Genomic DNA, 21,985 nt, shown 5'->3' with positions numbered 1-21,985 from the left:
AAATTTAGTACAATGTTTGTGAAATTTGGCAGAAATAATCAGAAGATTGATAATATATCTTTTTTGGATTTATTTTGTTGGTATGTGAGAGAGAATATGTTGAAACTTCAGTTTACATGAGGGATCAATTTTGGTGTTTATAAAATTATTTAGATCAATCCAAAACACACGTGTATACGTGCATTCCCAAAATACCTGACATATTGTTTCCTCTGCACTGCTGCAAAAAGTACAAAGAGTATCAATATTTTTCTTACATTTAACCAGATCTGTCGTTACCGGATAACATCTCTGGATCAACTTAAGAGTAACTTCTCTGACTTTATTACTGATAATAAATTTCCTTGATAGAATCCAAGTGTTTTTCAGTCTATGTCATTGTAAATATTGTCCCAGTAAAATACAGCTGCAGGTCTGGAAACAATATCTCTTTGAATGATTTGTCTAATACATTGATTTGTAGCTTTATCAATAAAGGACAGATGTTACCAATGTATATGCTAGCAGGATTTAGTTCTGGAATAATACAGTTTCTACCTTTAGGAGCAGACACCAACAACCTTCCCACCTCACCTGGTATCGCATCAAAACTACAGCATGTTCTTGTGTTGACAGGAAAATCATAAACAGACAAAAAGTCCTTATAAGAAAATAATTGACCGTTAGCGTTCAGTAACTGACTCACAAGAAAAATATTTCTATCAACCCATTTCTGAATATATAATGATTTGTTCTTAAATGTGATATCCTGATTGTTCCAAATGCGATATTTATGGGAGCTGTGAGAGTGTATGATTAACCAAGATGAGAAGAGTTGACTATGAGAGTTTAATCGGTGATTTAGAGATATTGTAATTGCATCTTAGCAGAAAGTGCATTCACTCCTCCAAGTGAGTTAAAGATGTGTTTGGTAATAAATTCCAAATTAAACTGGGATTTTTTTAAAAAGAGTTTGATCCATTTGATTTTAAAAGACACATTTAGGGAAGTGAAATCTAAAGAATTTAGGCACCAGAACACAAACTGTTTCATTACATTTTTTTCTCTTTTTCCAAATGAAGTTTAATAATATTTTATCAGTTTTTCTGCATAATTCTCTGGAAACATGAAGCGCCACAGCTGCATAAATAAGTCTGGAGAGGCTTCAGCTTTGGCTACCAAGGATCTCCCAGTGATGGATAAATGTCTTTGTGTCACAGTGTGCCAAGGCAAACTGCGTGGAGTGTGAGGAGTGGACCCGGGTGCAGACACTCTAAAACTCAAACTTAACTGTTGAGAGGAAGAGTGAAACCAAACACGATGAGCACAGGAACACCAGACCTCTTCAAAATAAAACAGGAAACATAAGACGCAGACATGAAACACATGAAGGGCAAGGGAGACTTAACATGGGTGGAAGACACAAGGGGAATCTAATGACAAACTAGAACAACCTAGGCATGATAAAAATGAACTTAGAAAACCTGAAGGGCTTAAACATAAAGTAAAACTCAAAAGACCCAGGATCGTGACACTTTGAAGCCAAAGATGAAATCTTTGTTGTATTGCAGTTACGACAGGGTCGAAATTTTCAGTTAATCTCTCTTTTTGAATGATAACACCAAGATATTTAACCTTATTTTTAACAGGAACACCTGATATAATAGGATCTGTGCAGAATGTAACAGGGAGACGTTCACATTTTGGAATGTTGAGCTTAAGAGAAGCTACTGAGGAATTATTGACGACTTTGAGAGCTTCATCAACTTGATATTTATCCTTTAAAGTGTTGTGTCATCTCTTAGTTGAGTAATAGATAAAGTTCTGCCAGCAACAGAGACCCAGTACACTGCTGTTTTTAACATGAATAGAGAGTAACTGCATGGGAAGAAGGTAAAGATCTGCAGCAATCGGGCAACCTCGACGGATCCCACGGTTGATATCAGATCTGTTCCTTGTACCATACGAGAGTTTGAGCTGTTTGCATCTGCTTATAAAGTTTCAATGGCTTTTTTAAACATATTTCCAAAACCAAAAATATCAAGTGCTCTGAACATGGATGTTCAATGGAGTCGAAAACTTTATAAAAATCCAAAAAAAGAATGAAACTATTATCTGTGGTCTCATGCTGTTAGTTATGTTTCTGCCAGTCATTAAACCAGACTGTGTTTCATCAATGGTATCATTAAGTGCACATTTTAATTTTGTAGCCAAACAAATTATTTTATAATCGTTATTCAGCAGTGAAATAGGTCCAATCTTCTATCAAAAGGGCGTCTTTTTGAGGTTTAGGAACCAAAGTAATTAGTCCCTGAGGAGGGAGGGAGCTTTTCATTATCAATGCTTTCAGTATATACTTTATGTAAAAGCGTAAGAAGTCCTTTGAAAATAATTTGTAACATTCAGAAGTCCACCCGTCCCTCCCTGGACTCTTATTAAGTTTCATTTTATTAATAGCACCTTCAGTGTCTAGTGCTGTGATGGGAGCATCACACATAGTTTTATTATTGTCACTAATTGTTTTAAGATCACCTCAGGAATGATAGTTTTTCCATGGCTTCTGTAGAAAATTAGATTTATATAAAGTTTTATAAAAAGTTCACAAGTCTTGGAAATCCCTTGAGGGTCTTGTGACCCATCTGAACACAGTTTAGTCGAGCTGCCAAGAGTTTTGTTCTCCCTCTTCGAGCCTCTTCCTTCTCGCCCGCACAAAGGCACCTTTTGCCTTGTAAATATTTATATTATCTCATTTTAATTGTAGAATTTGATGTCTGTTCCTGTTATCTTCAGATAAATTATCAGGTGATCTCGACAAAGTGATATTTTTAACTATTTCAGCTCAATTCAAATTTCATGACCTCCCAATTTTTACTAAAAGCATTTTCAACACATGCCTTGTTCCAATACTCACCTATTTTTGTTTTAATTTCCTTTACCAAAGAGTCCTTCAGTAGAAGAGAATTATTTAATTTCCAATATGAATTCACTCTTAGACGGATTACTGGCATACAAACATATCTCCAAAAAAATAGTTTTATGATCTGTCAAGGGCAACATTTTGATGTAGAAACATATTCGGATAAAGGATCAGAAATTAACCAACAATCAACACGAGACTGTAATGAACCTGATCTATTTTTCCATGAAAATTCCTTAATTGTTGGATTTTTGAATCTCCAGATATCAATTAGGTCTCTTTCATTTATAAAATTTAACATATAATTACTACTATCCTAACTTTTACTTGGCCGTCTATCTATCATGTTATCGAGTGAATGATTCCAGTCTCCTAATATAATCTTTAGATTAGCAAATTTACTTATTAAAGACTCAATTATTTCATTTACTACAAGAGTGAAGGTTCTCAGTCATCCAGGTCATCGTAGTCTAAGGAGCTTGGAAAGAAAGCGTCTGGACTTCTGTAAGTTGCTTGAAGACGTTTCACCTCTCATCCGAGAAGCTTCTTCAGTTCTAAGGTCAAATGGTGGGGAGTCCCAGATTTAAACCCAGTGGGAGTTTCCCCCCAAAGAGGGACAAAGGACCCCCTGATGATCCTCCACCTAATCACATGAGCCAAGGTGTGAAAACGGGTGTGGGTCACAATCAGCCAGGGTATCGGGTGAGCTCATTGTGAAACCTGGCCCCACCCTATCATGTGATGTCCTGAGGTCAGATGGCCCAGGATGTGAGTGGGCTATGTAGGCGGTGTATCAGAGAAACTCAGGAGAGTTTTCTTCAAGCACGACATCCCAGCGTACTTCAGACCCAGCAACACACTCAGACACAAACTGGTTCACCCAAAAGACAAAACTCCCTGAGATAAAGTTAATAGTAACCTTCAGGTCACTAACACTCTTCTCGATGTTAGCTCCTTGCTCTTCGATAGCCATCTTGAGCGTCATAATAATGCTTTCTGCCGTGTCGGTTTCCATCACTCTTTTCTTACCAGAAGGTTTTGACGGGGAGGAAACAGGAGTGATAAGAGCTCTCTTATTTGAGCCCAGGTTTTTTGCCATCACATACAGCTAGAAGTGTGCACCTTAGAGTCCACTTTGCTGTTTTTAAAGGAGTTTTAAGACAGAACGAGTTCTGTAGCAGACCGTTCACAAGGCCGCCATCTTGGCCCTCCTGTGCTGCGTCCTCCTGAGGCCGCATTTGTAGACTGATTACGTCACAGCAACGCAACGAAGGCTGTCCCAATTCATAGACTCCTCCGAATATGGCCGACAAATGCGTCCTCCTTTTCCCCAGATTTGAAGGATGGGTCGGGTGTGTCCTTCGTGGCCTACCATATCCCAGAATTCATAGCGCAGCCCAGCCAGCTCCAGTTTCCAACAATGGCGGCAGCTAGTTCGTTTTAAAATTACTCTTACTAATCTTTCTGGGTCACAAAATAAACTTAAGATATTTTCAGGCGAGAAAGTAGCTGTGTAAACTTCAAATATCTGCTCGGTTTAGCAAAACACCACATATTTGTAAAAGTGCGCCGACGTTTTCTGAGACGTCTGTTACCCACCAGCTCGATAGCTGACCAGGGCGAGAACGTCACAACTCCCGGCACATCATGTTCAGATCACCGCCGTCTTTCGCTACTCAGGTTAAACGTGATATATAAGTCACTTAGACCAGCGGTCCCCAACCCCCGGGCCTCGGACCGGTACCGGTGCGTGAGTCGTTTGGTACCGGGCCGCGAGAGTTGAGGCTCAGGTGTGAAATGTATGGTTTTCAGGGTTTTCATCGGTTTTCAGCGTTATTTTGTTATCGTTTTTATCGTTAACTCGGTTTTCCTGGGTCTTGTCACGTGTGTTATGAATAAATCTTCTTTTTTTCGGTACCGGTACTAGTTTTATTTTGTTGTATTTATCTGCGACACCTTAAAGGCCGGTCCGTGAAAATAATGTCGGGCATAAACCGGTCCGTGGTGCAAAAAAGGTTGGAGACCTCTGACTTAGACAACCTAAAAATGTTATTGTTGGGCTTTTTTCAGTGTTTTATTTGTTCGTGAGTAAATCGGTTTGGCTGAGATTAAAGTTATTAGATTATTATAAAACTTTATTAATCGGGTGGGTTCCTCCTTGGTTTTCACACAGCTGATTAAGCAGAAGTGTGAGACGGTCGAGAGTTTACTCCAGTGTCCTGTTATATTTTAGACAGCAAGGAGCAGACGGCTGACTTTATTAAACTCCACGAGACAATTAACCTATTCCCACTAACTGCATGTCTTTGGACGGAGGGAGGAAGCCAGAGTACCCAGAGAGAACCCACGCAAACACGGGGAAAACATGCAAACTCCACACAGAAAGACCCGGCCTGATGGTGGAACTGGACTCAGGACCTTCTTGCTGTGAGGCAACAGTGCTCACCACTGTGCCACCGTGCTGCCAAGACTAAAACCAGCAGAGTAAAATCAGACAGTCGTACTTTTACACAGTGAAAAATAATATTTACACTCTAAATGTAAGAAGCAGCTGCAAGAATGTACAACACAGAAATATAGAATTTATCCAGCAGGGGGCAGCACAACACCTGTTTTATTATCCTTTATGTAGGCTTCAATGAGTGTGTGAATAGAATAGAATAGAATAGAATAGAATAGAATAGGCCTTTATTGTCACTGTACATGTACAGTACATGTATAGGTGCTCCACACTGACTGTGACAGAGTAAAGAACAAACAGGAGAAAGAACAAAGTGCTTGGAAGGACTGAGTGATGAGGGCGGGGCTCCGATTGGTGGGCGGGGTCCGAGGGGTCACCTGTGATGGTTTACCTGAGACAGGAGGATCTGGCGATGTCGTCCAGGGGCGGCAGAGGGCAGCTGGGCGGTGTTCATGACCCTCTGTGCAGCTGATTGTTTATGAAATCAAAGTTATCAGATAAAATATTCAAATTATTATATTTAAAAAAAAGAAAAAAATTTAGATGAAATGAAAAGTGTCATAATATGGATTATAAGATACAAATGATAAAAATAAGGTGTCGAAATCATTAATCACACGCTGTCAGATTTATAGAATGATCAGATTCAACATTTTACACATTGATTTACAACAGAGATGTAAAGATTTAATCCAGACTCACCAAATAACATCAGTGTGTCCACATCTGGACAACAGGCTTGTGTTGGTGACATCATCTGTGAGAAAGCGTCACAGCATCGTGCTTCTGATCTGTGGATTCGTCTCACAATCATAGTGAACGAGACGTTAGAGAAGTGACTCCGGCTTCAGTCCATGAAACCTCCAAACTTCTCCTTCATCATAAAAGATTCACTCTGTGGGGACGACCTCGAGTCCCCACAGAGTGTTTGAACAGATTTATGTCCCCACAATGTCAGTAATACAGACACACACACACAGACACACACACAGACACACACACAGACACACACCCTCGGGGACCGAGCAGGCTATAGAGGAGTCCCAGCATGCATCTCTCTGTTCGCCTTGCAATTCAGCTGGAGTGTGTGTGTGTGTGTGTGTGTGTGTGTGTGTGTGTGTGTGTGTGTGTGTGTGTGTGTTCGGTGGCCTGGAAGCTGAAGGGACGCCTCCTCACGAACACCAGAGAGCAAAATGTAACATGGAGGTCGCTCGTGTCTGACTTCATGTTTGCAGCTGAGATCAGACTCCAAGGACCTGCCAGTGACATCACACAAAGAGGCGGAGCTACACACAGAGGGGACCATGTTGTTATTTGGGGACCGTCCCTGCTCAGATGACGGTGCGGGGCCGTTTCACAGTGAAATCGTAGTTTTAGTGCCTGAGCGGCAGAGTTCAAGCGGGGGAGGGGTTTATATCACCCTTCCTCTGAGGAAGGGTGATATAAACCCCTGCTGAGTAGGTAATAAACGGCACGTGGCGGTAGGGTCCCCCGCCTGATGGAAACCTTAAAACCAAGGGGCGTACAAAAGAGGCCGCCCATGGCTCCTCGCTCCAATGCTCACAGCCGTGACCCTCGCAGCGGGAAGGAAACTGAGTGGCTGCTGATTCTGAGGAGGTCAGGTTGGAGTTACCTGAGTGAGCTACCTTTAGCTTCCCCTGCAGTTACTGCCCAACAATACAGCTCTCTGATTGGATGATCTGTCAAATTAATTTTGGCTGCTGCAGCAGGTGGACTGAGATCATGTGGTGAACACACCTGATGACATCACTGCGTGTTAATTACAGTTTTATGCAGTGGGTAGGTGGCGGACTGGAGTGGGGAGGGGGTAGTGAGAGGTTCAAAATGCATGTTTCTGTGGCAACCACATGAAGGATGTGGAGCTGCATCTGTGTTGCCGTGGTAACTATCACGGCAGCGATGCAAAGCCGATTTAAAAAGAGAAAGAACCAGAGAAGAAGAGCAGAGCGCTGGGTTCTTCTTCTGCTGCTGCTCTGCGAGCGCTCACACAGCCCTCAGCGTGTGGTCAGCACACTTCACTGCACATTCACAGTTTAGGAAGACGTTCTATAAACCGAACCTCCGAGTTCATCTAATGTCCACATGAGGGCAGCCTCCAGCGGGCGGAAGTTCCTGCTGGACTAACTACGCTCCTAACACCTGCTGGAGTCATTGCTTGGAAACGAGCACCATCCTAAACCTTCAACGGTCCAATCAGCACGCAGTAAAATCATGTGAAGGTTGTCAGAGTCGTTTTTAGTTATTGTTTTAGGACAGTGGTTCCCAAACTCTTTTTGCTAGGCCACCCTTTGTTTTACAAGAAAATCTACGCAGCTGTTTCTAAGTGTTTGGACACGTAAACGGCGTTTTGAATCACTGAAAACTGAGATTTTTTTGCGTTTACGTGTGGACGAGGAATACAGAGTTCATCACGCAGCGTCAAAGGTACGTGCCTTTTTTCACGTCACGCTGTGGCCACGTTATTGTTTACATGAGATGAATTGCCGAATGGCAGATAGAGACAAAATACTGTTAATCTGACTGTCTGCAGGTTTTACACACAGTTACTGTCCCTCCATTTACAAAGGCAGAGGCGTCACGGTGTGATTATTTTACGTGTAGTTGTTTTTTTCCTGTGTTATAATATTCAACATTGTTATCAATACATTTTTTTAAAAATGCCTCTCTGTGCAAAATGGGTTTAAAAACATAAACAGCTGTGAGATCCTGTTTGTCTGTGACAGAGGGAACAAATCGTGGCAGGATCAGCCTGATGTTATTTGTATCCCGCTGTAACTTTACTGTATAAAGAGCAAACATCTCCAACATGTCAGGAGTAGTTAGTCATTACAACAAGTGTTTGTGAACTAAAAATCAAGACTGTGGGATCCTGTTTGTCCGTGATTTGAACAGCCCAGCGTGCTCCCCGCAGGGAAAAACCAACCCTGCAGGGAGACCTACCTCGGCACTCGTGCAGGTGAAGCCAAATGGAAGATTTGCTTCACCATATTTTCTAGTCTTTGGCTTGAAAGGAAGTTGGTTTGGAAACATATTCGATGCTTCAGCTTCTGCTCTGCGTTTGTGTGGGCGCCCCGTCAAAAACCTGTCCATGATGCCAGCAGTGTCCAAGCGCTCTTTTTTCTTTCTTTTTTTTAAATTCATCCCGCCCCCGCCCCCCCAGCCCCACACTTTGGGAACCTCTGTTTTACAAGCAGGTGGAAGTCACGAGGCTGAGCACACAGCGCCCCCTGTTGTTGTCCTGACTGTGTCCATCCTTTATATCCAGTCTGTGTAAATATGAAGCCTCCTGCTCACAGATGATCATTGACTATGTTGATGACAGCCGTGATTTTGGATCCTCCATCATCACATCGTGTCCTCCTCGCGCTCAGCATGGAGCAGCTCCATCTGTTGATGAAGGTCATGTGATGCAGATCCTCCCAGCAGCCAATAAACAGGTGACACGTCACGCTGGTCGTTAGATTTAGTGTCGGTGTCATGCTGAACATTTTCAATAAATGACTGAAAAACAGACAGACGGACGTGAACGCGACGGGATTTCCGACGCTCGTGCCCGTGCTCCTGTGGCTGTCGGTCCCTCTCCTCCGCCTGTGAACGCGCGGGACGCTGGGAGCGAGCGTCAGTGATCCAAGGACAGAGCAGAGGGGCTCGTGAGCATCAGGTCACCTGGAATTCCGCGAGCGTACCGAAACGGAGGAGACCCGGACCCGGAGCAACAGCACCGAGCCGGGGAGAACCGGGCTGTCCGTGACGGTCCGACCCGGACCCCAGCGATCTCGGTGTCACGGGGCTCCAGCGGCTCTCTGTCATAAACAGCAGCAGACTCAGACCCACGGACACACCGAACCGGGCCCACGGAAACACGGGAGGACGAAACAGAAATCAACAGGAGGCCGAGTAACGGATCCAGAACCCGCAGGACCGGATCAGTGAGTGTTTATTGTGCTGTAAATGTGCTGTATGAATGACCGCGGGCAGAACCACGTGACTGTTTTTACACTTTATTGATTCGTTTGGGTTTTTACAAAAAATAAAAATAAATAACAAGATCAGAGGGAGTAACTGCAGAGTAACTGAGTATTTTTGTTTGAGTACGGCTCTGAGCAAAGCAAGTCTCCTGCAGCGTGACACAAACTGGACCTGGACTCAGAGCTGGTCTCAGAGCTGGACTCAGAGCTGGACTCAGAGCTGGACTCAGACTGTACTCAGAGCTGGTCTCAGACTGGACTCAGAGCTGGACTCAGAGCTGGACTCAGACTGGACTCAGACTGGACTCAGAGCTTTACTCAGAGCTGGTCTCAGAGCTGGACTCAGAGCTGGACTCAGACTGTACTCAGAGCTGGTCTCAGACTGGACTCAGAGCTGGACTCAGAGCTGGACTCAGACTGGACTCAGACTGGACTCAGAGCTTTACTCAGAGCTGGTCTCAGACTGGACTCAGAGCTGGACTCAGACTGGACTCAGAGCTGGTCTCAGAGCTGGACTCAGAGCTGGACTCAGACTGTACTCAGAGCTGGTCTCAGACTGGACTCAGAGCTGGACTCAGACTGGACTCAGACTGGACTCAGAGCTTTACTCAGAGCTGGTCTCAGAGCTGGACTCAGAGCTGGACTCAGACTGTACTCAGAGCTGGACTCAGAGCTGGTCTCAGAGCTGGTCTCAGACTGGACTCAGAGCTGGACTCAGAGCTGGTCTCAGACTGGACTCAGACTGGTCTCAGACTGGACTCAGAGCTGGACTCAGAGCTGGTCTCAGACTGGACTCAGACTGGACTCAGACTGGTCTCAGACTAGACTTAGAGCTGGACTCAGAGCTGGTCTCAGACTGGTCTCAGAGCTGGTCTCAGACTGGACTCAGACTGGACTCAGAGCTGGACTCAGAGCTGGTCTCAGACTGGACTAGGATTGGTCTCAGACTGGACTCAGAGCTGGACTCAGAGCTGGACTTAGAGCTGGTCTCAGACTGGTCTCAGAGCTGGTCTCAGACTGGACTCAGAGCTGGACTCAGAGCTGGTCTCAGACTGGACTCAGACTGGACTCAGAGCTGGTCTCAGAGCTGGTCTCAGAGCTGGACTCAGAGCGGACTCAGAGCTGGTCTCAGACTGGACTCAGACTGGACTAGGATTGGTCTCAGACTGGACTCAGAGCTGGACTCAGACTGGACTCAGAGCTGGACTAAGAGCTGGTCTCAGACTGGACTCAGACTGATCTCAGTCTGGTCTCAGACCGGACTCAGAGCTGGTCTCAGACTGGACTCAGACTGGTCTCAGACTGGACTCAGAGCTGGACTAAGAGCTTTACTCAGACTGGACTCAGAGCTGGACTCAGAGCTGGTCTCAGACTGGACTCAGAGCTGGTCTCAGAGTTGGTCTCAGAGCTGGACTCAGAGCGGACTCAGAGCTGGTCTCAGACTGGACTCAGACTGGACTAGGATTGGTCTCAGACTGGACTCAGAGCTGGACTCAGACTGGACTCAGAGCTGGACTAAGAGCTGGTCTCAGACTGGACTCAGACTGATCTCAGTCTGGTCTCAGACCGGACTCAGAGCTGGACTCAGACTGGACTCAGAGCAGGTCGGGTAGATTTTGGGGGTGGGTGTTTTGTGTGTCTGTGCTCTGAGGCGTGTTCCTGTATTTCTTGTGTGTCTTTGTGTTTCACTTCCTGCTGTCAGATTTGTCCCCCCGAGCTTTGTTCTTCAGTTTTGCGTCTCTGACACGTTTGTGTCTTCTTGTCTCATGTTGTGTTTTTGTGCTCGTTTGGTGTGTGCACTTTGTCTCCCTGCAGCTGTTGTGGTTCTGGATGTCTTCATCTTGTGTCTCTTGAGGTTTTTTTGTTACATTTTTGGTCTTGTTCGGAGGTTTTGCAGCTTTGCAGTCGTCATTTTGTGTTTGGCTCTCAGTCGTTGTGGTTCGCGGTCTGTCCGTCTCCAGGTTTAGTCGTCTCTGCAAGTCTCATTTTCTTCATGGAGCCATTTTGTGTCTCTGCAGGTGTGTTTGGCACTTCTGTTCGTTTCAGCTTCATTTCTCTGTGTTTGTGTGAGTCTGTTGTGCGATTTTTCCCGTTTTTACAGCCGTCTGCTCCGCCTGTCACTATTCCCGAGTGTCTCCACAGAAATGTGACTGAACACGAGCACTTCACGCAGACTCCCGGTCTGGAACACCAATGATAAACTTCCACCTGCATCGCTTTTTGAATCCTCCCCACAGAAGCTCAAAGTGTGCACACCTCCCGTCTCAGCTGACCTCCACCACACGTTCCTACTTTTCTTCACTTTAGCTTCTTTATCGAAGGATTCAGACTCTTTGATTCGTCCACGCTCGCCTCACACTCGTCCTCCAGTGTCAAACTTCCTGATTATAAAACATAAATTCAAATGAAAAGATCAAATTCTTATTATCTGTTTAAACTGTAAACAAATTACAAAAAAAACACGAGATAAAAATCTGGAAATGTAAAAGCAGTCTCCAGATCATGGAGTAAAAACTGTAAATTCTGACATTAAAATCCAAAATATATAATAAAACAAATCTTTATTATCATACTGCACTGATGGAAGTCACGCACTGACGGCGGCCTTCACCACGCCCACGTTTGTTTTAATGACCACTTATAAACCGTTGAATGATGACATCAGCGCCGGGATAAGAAGGGTTCAGGTGACATCATCACGAGACAAATCTTCTGTATCTTCGTTCATGTTGTTTCATATGCTTTTGATTTTGAATGTTCACATCGAGCGTCTCCCTGACGCAGAGCTGCTTACATCAAATCAATTTCATTTTGTTTGTGAAAATTAAAATTAAAAAATATTTTTGTGATTACCAAGAAAAAACGATGGAAGCCTTAAAAAATCCAGATTATGAGATTAAGTCGGGGTCACGACATCATTTAAACGCCAGTCTGGACGTCTGCGTCCCCTCAGGCGTCCTCAGATACGTCCCTTTAGTAATGCACTTCCTTTCCCCTCCCCTCAGTGGAGCTGCGTGGCGTGCTGCTCCTGGCCGTGCTGCAGTGCTGCTCGGTGGCGCTGTGCGGCTGCGAGCCGCGGCTGGTGAACGTGGGCGCCGTGCTGAGTCAGAAGCGATACGAGCAGGTGTTCAAGGAGGCGGTGAGTCAGGCCAACGCTCTGTACGGGAAGGACAAGTTCAAGATGAACGCCATCTCCGTCACGCACAAGGCCAACGCCATCCAGATGGCCCTCTCCGTCTGCGAGGACCTCATCTCCAACCAGGTGAGCACCTGCTGTCACATGACCCCTCAAACCTGACTCAGAAATGTCTTACCCCCGCCCCTCCCTGAGCCTGGTTCTGTCGGAGGTGGTCACATGATCGCTGAGGTCGTAAACGGCCCAAACTGCTGCAACTTTCACGGTGAAACGAAACGCTTCCTGTTTACCTTTCACAGTAAAAGCCCCGACAGAACTATGGGAGGTTTGAATGTGAAAATCTGTCTCCTCTGTTAACCTAACCTCAGTGATCAAACATGATCGCAGATGACATGATTTATTCTGATTTCACTGCAGGATGACTTTTATTTTGGCAGGTTTACTGGTGGGGGTGGTTGGGGGTCATGACCCTGTCCTGCAACAACAGCAGCAGCTTCACAGAAGTCATCTCGTAACGAAGCAAAATGCTGATTTTGGTCTAAATGAAATGAAAATGAATGTAATTAGTTGTCAGATAAAATAATCATTACCCATGAAACGTATTTAGATCATTGAATTCTCGTGTTATTAGCTCACATCATTACATTGTTCTCATATTTTTATGTCATTTATAAAAAGAGAGTCCAAAACAACACGAGCGCCAACACGTCTGAATGAGTTAATTACAGGAACATTATAAATCAAAACATCAGAGCGTCCTCAGCTGGATTAGAACAGGATAAAAACTTGTTTTATGGCTGCAGAGGTGACGTACAGGACGCTGTATGCTGGTCAAATTCTGATTGGTTGATAAGCGAGCTGAACAGGTAAGGGAGTTCACCTGGACTGAGAGAAGCAAGAAAAACACATCAGACGAACAACAGAACAAGCAGAGCTGCTCACACTGCCCCCATCTGGCAGCGGACGCTCACTGCAGGTTCACTGGGTGCACCTGGACACGCGGCCACGCAGAACGAACTACGCCTGGATTCAAACTCAGGACCTTCTTCCTGTGCGGCCACAGAGCGAACCACAGTGTAAACACTACATGTTGCTAGGCAACCGTTTCAGATGAATGTCTATGGGGGGGCCAAAATGGCGTCCTGGGTAAAATCGCTGCACGATGTATATGTTGTGAAATTTGAGGCGATGGAGTTAAAATCCCACAAGATCAAAACATCGCGCTCGGTTTTCTGATCGTGTATCAATAAAGTTATCACATTTGTAGCAGTTGTTTCCATCTAGTTTCAGGATGATCTCAGTCGTGTTTGGTTAAACTCTGTTCGTCAGGCCATCTTCAGATTTCAGCCGTGGCAGATTTATTTATGTCACGCTGATTCTTTCAGTATGTGCAGAGAAATGTGGGGGTGGGTGTGCTCGTGTTTCATAATTATAATCAGAGTGAGAGTAAAACTGAGAGCAACAGCAGAATAACAATCACTGCACTCATGTTAAGCTGACTGGGTTCGTACGTTTTTAATATTTGGGAACATAATGACATCTGTTCCCACCAGGAGGACATCTGTACAGGAACACAGGAGCAGAGAAGACAAAGCTGTTAATAAGAAAACTCCTCAGTTAATCCATCAGTGAAATGATTCAACATGGCAGTCGTAATGTGAACTTTTCCCTATTTTAGGAAAGAAAATCTTCGCTTTGTACATGGACACAAATCAGCTGAAATGAGAGAAGTCTGTTTCCCAAATTACTGTAAAACGTGTCGTATTTTCTCATTTTTACACAAACATGATTCAGTCTTCTGTCCTGTTTGTGGATCTGAAGACTGACTCAGTCTGATTTAGTGACTTTTTTAGGAGAAGTAATCTCAGACCTCTATGCAGATGTAAGATTTATGTAAACCATCTGAAGGCCTCACTGCCCCGACTGCACAAGATTAAAACTTGAATAGCTTTGAGCTGTATGCCAAGAGTGAACGAGTCAGTGATCCACACCACCAGGATATACAGCAATGACATCGGGATGTCGTTCGGGCTGGAGAAGTGTAGTCGGATGATAACAAAGAGAGGGAAGGTAGTCAGAACTGAGGGGATCGAGCTACCAGAAGGCAACATTGCAGACATAGAGGACAGTTACAAGTACCTGGGGATCCCACAGGCAAATGGGAACCATGAAGAGGCCACTAGGAAAGCTGCAACCACCAAGTACCTGCAGAGGGTCAGACAGGTCCCAAGTCCAGCACCCTGAGGCTGTACGCTAAGCGGAAGGAAGGGGGCCGGGGACTGGTGAGTGTCAGCACCACAGTCCAGGATGAGACAACGAACATCCAAGAATACATCACGAAGATGGCCCCAACTGACCGAGTGCTCAGTGAATACCTCAGGCAGCAGAAACCCAAGAAAGAGGAGGGAGAGGAGGAACCATCATGGAAGGACAGGGCCCTGCACGGTATGTACCACCGGCAGATAGAGGAGGTGGCTGATATCCAGAAATCCTACCAGTGGCTGCACAAAGCTGGACTGAAAGACAGCACAGAGGCACTAATCATGGCAGCACAAGAACAAGCTCTGAGTACAAGATCCATAGAGGCTGGGGTCTATCACACCAGGCAAGACCCCAGGTGCAGGCTGTGTAAAGATGCTCCTGAGACAATAGTGATCGATGTAGCGGTTCCCAATGACAGCAACATCAGGAAGAAGGAACACGAGAAGCTGGAGAAATACCAAGGGCTCAGAGAAGAGCTCGAGAAGATGTGGAGGGTGAAGGTGACGGTGGTCCCAGTGGTAATCGGAGCACTAGGTGCGGTGACTCCCAAGCTAGGTGAGTGGCTCCAGCAGATCCCAGGAACAACATCGGAGATCTCTGTCCAGAAGAGCGCAGTCCTGGGAACAGCTAAGATACTGCAGGACCCTGAAGCTCCCAGGCCTCTGGTAGAGGACCGAGTTTGGAGGATAAACCGCCCACAGGGGCGAGCAGGGGATTTATACTTACAGTGCTGTTGAAGCGATTTTCCCCTTTCCAATTACTTTTTTTTAAAGGTTTGTCACACTTTAATGTTTCACATCATTAATTGGAGATCATGTATGGGAATTTCAGGAGCGGGACCACGCCTCCAAACACGCTCCTTCCGGTCCTCATCTATACAGGTTCCCCCAGTCCTGCAAGCTGTCATTCTCGTTTACGTGCTCCTCCCCTTTTCAATTCTGTAACTTCTTCACTTCTGTTCAGTACGTGGGGATCTGCCGGGCCCGGGAGCCGTCACCAGGCCCCCTCAAAGCCTTCCCCAAACCGCCGCTCAGCTCATGTCCAAGCATCACCTTTACCTACTAAAACGCTGTCAAACATAAAATGAGGACGTGGGTCCAGCGAGTGAAACAAATGTAAATATTGGACAAAGCGACCCACAGTGAGAGCCTTTAACCACACACTGTCAGAACAGTGGAGAACCTTCCCACGAGTGGCCGTCCGGGTCGAGTGCAGCGACGACCAAGAGGTCACATGTAGGTTTGGAATTTTTGTGTTTACTTGTGTTAATCTTTGTCTAATATTTAAATTTGTTTAATGATCTGAAACGTTCAAATGTGTCAAACATGGAAAAAAACAGGAAGAGGGCAAACACCTCTTCGCTGTACGATGGAAGCACGTGGAAGTGCGTAGCAGAATAGCCATCCATCTCAGAACGAAAGCATAGAAACAAACTGTTTTTGTGCCTTTAAAAAGATATTAAAATGATTTCAAACAGATGCAATCAAATCAAATCCTGTCAGATTGTCAGCAAACAGCTGCCCTTTGAGTGCATCAGAAATATTTCTGTGTTTTTATGTGCAACCATCAGAGAAAAGACTATTCATCCAACACGGGCTCTGTAACCTGTTTCCTTTGTGGAGAAATGAGGCCAACATGGCGTCGATGTGTCAGAGGGAGAGGGAGCGATGGACGTCAGATTACCGTCCTCTCTCTCTCTGTCTGCAGGAACGCAGATGTAATCCGTCCAGAGAGATGCAGGGATTACAGCGCAGGCCTGTAACTGTGTTTGCTGCAGGCTGCTTCGTTCGGCTGAGCAGCTGCTGGTGGTTTCATGTGGTCACAGGTCCTGTTTGTGCTGCTGACTGGACAGGAAAAAGAAAACGTGCTTTCACTGCGGTTAGTTTATTAAAAACATGATATGATGATGCATCCATCATATCAGGATGAACAGAAGCTGTTAACAGGTAGAGTCTGCCTGTGGAAATGATATCCAGCTCAGTCTGAGGTCACGAGGCGAACGTCGGCTTCATGCTTGTAAAAGCCGCAGCTTCCTCCGAGCTCAGAGGAGACGGCAGTCCACGTCTCACACTCTTTCTGTCTGTGCCTGATGTCTCTCATGTTGTCTGAACCAGAAAACATTTGTTCCTTCCTGTTGCCCTTCACACTAAGAGCCTCAGATGGTCTTGTACTCTTGCAGTGGAAGAAGCAACTGAATAAAACAGGACATTATTGAAGTAACGTGCACCAACACAAACTCTTTGATCTGCTGACAGTAGCGGCGGTCTGAGTGCAGCGAACTCATCTTCCTGTTCAGGAAACAGTTTGAGATAATCTGACCTTTTGCCACGGAGCGTGCTGGAAGCAGCCATCAGGGCTGTGGTCATGAAAAGATGGACGTGGTCAGCAGCAACACTCGGGAGTTTGGATGATGCTCAGCTGGTCCTGACAATCTGCCTCATGACGTCACACCAGCCTGAACACCAGTGAAGGATAAAGGCAGGATGCCGTCGGAGAATCGTCAGACCAGGAAATGTTTTTCGTCTTCTGTCGTCCGGTTTTTGTGAATGTGCCCATCTGCTGTTCAGAGATGCTCGTATGCAACCTTTGTTTATGAGTTCAAAGCAGTCTGTCTCTGACCTCTGACCTCTGATGTCAGCAGGGCATTTTCTCCCAGAGAACTGCTGCCGACTGCGTGTTTTTGTTCTTTTTATTTTATTTGTCAGAGTTTGTCTGTAAACTCTGGAGATGTTTTCGTTTCTGACACACTGAGACGACCGACCGTGCAGTTGCATTGCGTACTTACTGATGCTTAGTTTGAACCTCCGCAGGTCGTCTTGAATGCGCTGAGTTGCTGCCATGTGATTGGCTGGTTAGATGTTTAGGTTAGCAGGCAGTTGAACAAAGGGGCCAATGAGTGTACAGTATGAATGACTCGTCTTACATAAATGAATTATTAAGAAGATGAATTAGATACGCAGAATTATTAATGACACCATCAGAATGAACATAATGTTTTATTCATTTAGTTGTTTTTAATTTATTGTAGCAATCACACTAAACATCGTTACTGGCATGTGTGTTTTAAAAAGTATTTTGATTATTAACAAATGACAACTGTTGAAGTGTTGACGCTGCTTTCACTGTGAACACTGTACAAAGACACTACATGCGTTTAATTGTAATACAACACCTGTAGGAAAAAAATTAGCTTTAAACAGCAAAAGTGACAAGAAGTCTGAGCACTTTCACACATGCAGAGCACAAATAATGCCCGGACTGGGCAGCCGCAGGTGCCACCAGCAATCAGTCTGGGCAAGCAAGGCCGGCAGTGCTGGTCCAGTGAAGTCTAAAAGTAGACATCACTCTCCTTAACGTTCAAACAACATTCAGCCCTCCAGCGTTGTTTGTATCCAGTCTGTTGATGGTTACATAAGTGGTCACAGCGTCTCTGGAAATACGAATAACTCTGGAAGCTGTGGTTCCTGTCATTTTGACGTGTCCGTGTCAAGCTGAGACCAGAAGCATTTTCTGGTTGTTAAATCTGTTTGATGAGAGACTGATGGGAGACCAGCATCACTGACAAGCTGCTGCTGCTTTCACTGATCTGAGATCATTTACCTGTGCAATGTGTGGACACACAGCTAGCATTAGCAAGGATTAAGCATTTTAACGGGGAAGACCTTCCTGACCGACCACCTCGGCTTTTTCCTTGATGGGGGGCGGGTGCTGCTGAACAGTCTTTACTTGTTAGTTTTCAGTTTTTTCACTTAGAAGAATTTAAATGTTTAGTCTAAAGTTTGATAACATGACCCTTTCAAGTACTACACAAGTCACACAAGTGTACTAACAGAAGTATCTGAATGGAGACACACCCAGTGTTTACTTCATTTTCTTCAGGTCCGATTTTAAATACAATCGAGCTGCTCAGTGATTCACCACAAAGTTATTCTGCTAGAGCGTCGGCAGGCGTAGTGACGTAAGAGTTTCAGCTCACGCTCTCTGATTTCTGTCCTAAAGCTGCAAACACTCGGCAGGACATAAAAGCTTCTCTGCAGCATGATTTCACATCAAGAAGCTGATTGCTGAGGTTTCTCTGAAGCTGGTGAAGTGGAACCATTTCTCAAACTGGGATCCAGGAAGGATGATTTTACTCGTCATAAACACCGACCAGTCTGAACCTTCACAACACGGGCGGAGTTGGTTTATATCAGTGAAACCAGCATGCCTTTTATATTATCTGACTGATTTCAAATTGCAGACAAAACTTTTATCATTTTTTTAAATGTTACTCAGCAGCCTGGGATGACTTTGATCTCACTGATCCAAACACATGTGCAGGTTTTACTACAGGACGCAGCACAAACACGAGTGTAACTGCCTACAGTCATCCTACTGTTACACACTAACCTGTCAGCAAAGGTGCTGTGAGCAGATTCCTCGTTCTCTACATTTAACTGCCAAAATAAACTGAAGGAAAATTTGCCTTCATCATTTCCACAAATATGAAGAATAAACTCATCAAATGTAATTTTAAGAATCTTTTCATCTGTATCATTAACATCTTATGTGTGAGGCAGAAATGTGTGCTTGATGTTTGCACTGAACTGTAACCTGAGTTAGTATCAAAGGTCTTACGGCCGATTTGAAAGAACGTTTCACGCTTTGTTACGTGTGAACGTCCTGGATCGTTTGGCTCGTAGGATTCACAGAGCAGGATTTGTTCCCAGCAGTTACTCTGCAGCGTTTGCTGTTTGCATCGTGGAAAAATCCTGTGTCTGGATCACAGGGCCAGTCATTAGACACGAAGGACTGATTAACATGAAACATTTCTCTGTCTCACTGAAAACAAGTGAAAACCCACCGAATAACTGAGAAATCATAAAAAGTTCCAGCTAATGTGACAGATGTGCTACAGATGTGCTACGTGTCTCCAGAAACCACAGCTCACTGCTGCTTTTCTGCAGACCTCTAACATCAAATAGTAATTCAAGAAAAATCCATCAAACCCGCCGGCGCTATTTTCTACTCGACCTTTCTGTGTGGTACACGGACATCTGAACTGAGATGTGTTTGTCTTACTCTGTAGGTGTACGCCATTCTGGTCAGCCATCCTCCACAGTCCAACGACCACCTGACTCCGACGCCTGTCTCCTACACCGCCGGTTTCTACCGAATCCCCGTGGTCGGCCTGACGACACGCATGTCCATCTACTCTGATAAGGTTAGCTCGGTCGGTCTGTTACAGCAGAGCGCTGACGGTCTGAGCTGCAACGCTCACATGAGGATCTGATCCTGGTTCTTTACACAGCTGTTTGCATCCATCACTGTTTTATTCGTCAGAGCCTTTCATCTTGGTTCTGAATTTTCTCCACTGGAGTGAAAATCAGGAAAGTTCACTTTTATGCAGATGACATCCAGGTGTCCCAATCAGAAAACACACAGAACGAGTGAAAAATCACAAAAGGTGTCACGTCTGCAGAGGTCAACGGCGTGGAATCAGGTGAATGTGGACCCAGAATACAGACAAGGATGGAGGTGGATGATAACAAAAAGCGAGCCTTTATTTGGCTGAATAAGAGTTCAAACAAAAGCAAAGGAAGACAGGATAAAGACATGCTGTGGGAGAGAGACAGAGATTAATAACAGGCATGACTCAGTGCAGAGAGGTCTGTTAACACATAGTGAGTGAAGAAGAAACACTCAGTGCATCATGGGAATCCCCGGCAGCCTACACCTATTGCAGCATAACTAAGGGAGGATTCAGGGTCACCTGGTCCAGCCCTAACTATATGCTTTAGCAAAAATGAAAGTTTGAAGCCTAATCTTAAAAGTAGAGATAGTGTCTGTCTCCTGAATCCAAACTGGAAGCTGGTTCCACAGAAGAGGGGCCTGAAAACCGAAGGCTCTGCCTCCCATTCTACTTTTAAATACTCTAGGAACAACAAGTAGGCCTGCAGAGCGAGAGCGAAGTGCTCTAACAGGGTGATATGGTACTACAAGGTCATTAAGATAAGATGGGGCCTGATTATTTAAGACCTTGTATGTGTCATGGCTGTGTGCAGGCAGGAGGGAAGGACCCAAAATGCAGGACTCACTGAGGCAAAGGTGAACTCAAAGGTCTTAATGCTCTAATAGGATATTATGGTCGACAGTATCGAACGCTGCACTGAGGTCTAGCAGGACAAGCACAGAGATGAGTCCACTGTCAGAGGCCATAAGAAGATCATTTGTAACCTTCACTAAAGCTGTTTCTGTGCTGTGATGAGCTCTGAAACCTGACTGAAACTCTTCAATAAGCCATTCCTCTGCAGATGATCTGTTAGCTGTTTGACAACTACTCTTTCAAGGATGTTTGATATAAAGGAAGGTTGGAGATTGGCCTATAATTAGCTAAGACTGCTGGGTCTAGAGATGCTTTTTGAGTAAAGGTTTAACTACAGCCAGCTTGAAGGCCTGTGGTACATAGCTGATTATTAGAGATAGTTGATCATATTTAAGATCGAAGCATTAATTAATGGCAGGACTTCCTACCATAGGATATCCCAGTGCTCCCATTGAACAGCGCTCTGGTTCCTCACCAGGTTTTATACACATGAAATATTCACACATTTTTCAGGTGGAGGCAGCTGCAGTAAGTCAGACTACATCTGTTTTGTTCTTTGTGTGCTTTGACTCAGCAGTACAGTGTTTGATAAATGTGTTAACGAAGTATTGGCTCTTTTAAAAATATACATCATTTTGTAAATATAATCTTTTTATAGCAGCTGTTATGTTTCTGCAGACGATCATATTATCGCTTTTCTGGCTTTTGGTTCTGTAGAGCTTCTTCCTGATCTCTGGTTGGTTATGATGTCAACTCATCATACATGTGAAGGATGGATGTTTCTGGATAAAATCAAAGTAGAGTAAGAACCTGTTGGGTTAACCTCCTCCACCTCCTCTCGTGCAGAGCATCCACCTGTCCTTCCTGAGGACGGTGCCTCCATACTCCCACCAGGCACAGGTGTGGTTCGACCTGATGAGGGAGTTCAGGTGGAATCACATCATCCTGATCGTGAGCGACGACCACGAGGGCCGAGCCGCCCAGAAGAGACTGGAGACCCTGCTGGAGGAGCGTGAGACCAAGGTCAGCAAGGACACGCCCACATATGAGCTCATAGACACGGACATGCAGTCTCAACGTGCTGCACATCACGTGTGTGTGTGTGTGTGTGTGTGTGTGGGCGCACTTTATTCAAATGCAGGTTTGTGTAGTTTAG

The 21,985-nt window shown here is 45.0% G+C and overlaps 1 protein-coding gene and 1 long non-coding RNA gene across 7 annotated transcripts in view; one reads left to right on the top strand and one right to left on the bottom strand.

Moving 5' to 3' along the window:
• Positions 1–5,567: 5,567 nt before the first annotated feature.
• On the bottom strand, positions 5,568–7,286 carry LOC146376951 (uncharacterized). Its single transcript, XR_014801827.1, has 2 exons — positions 6,060–7,286; positions 5,568–5,825 (listed from the first exon to the last, which is right to left on the bottom strand). It is a non-coding gene; the product is annotated as an uncharacterized LOC146376951 (long non-coding RNA).
• A 426-nt stretch (positions 7,287–7,712) lies between these two features.
• Positions 7,713–21,985, top strand: part of grin1b (glutamate receptor, ionotropic, N-methyl D-aspartate 1b) — a 71,685-nt gene continuing 57,412 nt past the window's right edge. For 2 of the 6 annotated variants that reach the window (XM_084946664.1, XM_084946662.1), the window contains exons 1-4: positions 8,897–9,307; positions 12,352–12,608; positions 19,813–19,947; positions 21,676–21,852. In XM_084946664.1, the coding sequence (XP_084802790.1) occupies position 9,307; positions 12,352–12,608; positions 19,813–19,947; positions 21,676–21,852 (570 nt within the window). In that variant the 5' untranslated portion in view covers positions 8,897–9,306. Of the gene's footprint in view, positions 7,803–8,895; positions 9,308–12,351; positions 12,609–19,812; positions 19,948–21,675; positions 21,853–21,985 lie in introns of those variants that run through there. The other 4 variants (XM_084946666.1, XM_084946661.1, XM_084946663.1 and 1 more) reach the window with 4 other exon arrangements.

The sequence above is a fragment of the Perissodus microlepis genome, chromosome 12 (assembly GCF_051167445.1).
Source record: "Perissodus microlepis isolate ML-2025 ecotype Zambia chromosome 12, ASM5116744v1, whole genome shotgun sequence".
Classification (NCBI taxonomy): domain Eukaryota; kingdom Metazoa; phylum Chordata; class Actinopteri; order Cichliformes; family Cichlidae; genus Perissodus; species Perissodus microlepis.
Note: the sequence above shows the minus strand (reverse complement) of the source record. Positions and strands in the feature narration are given on the sequence as shown.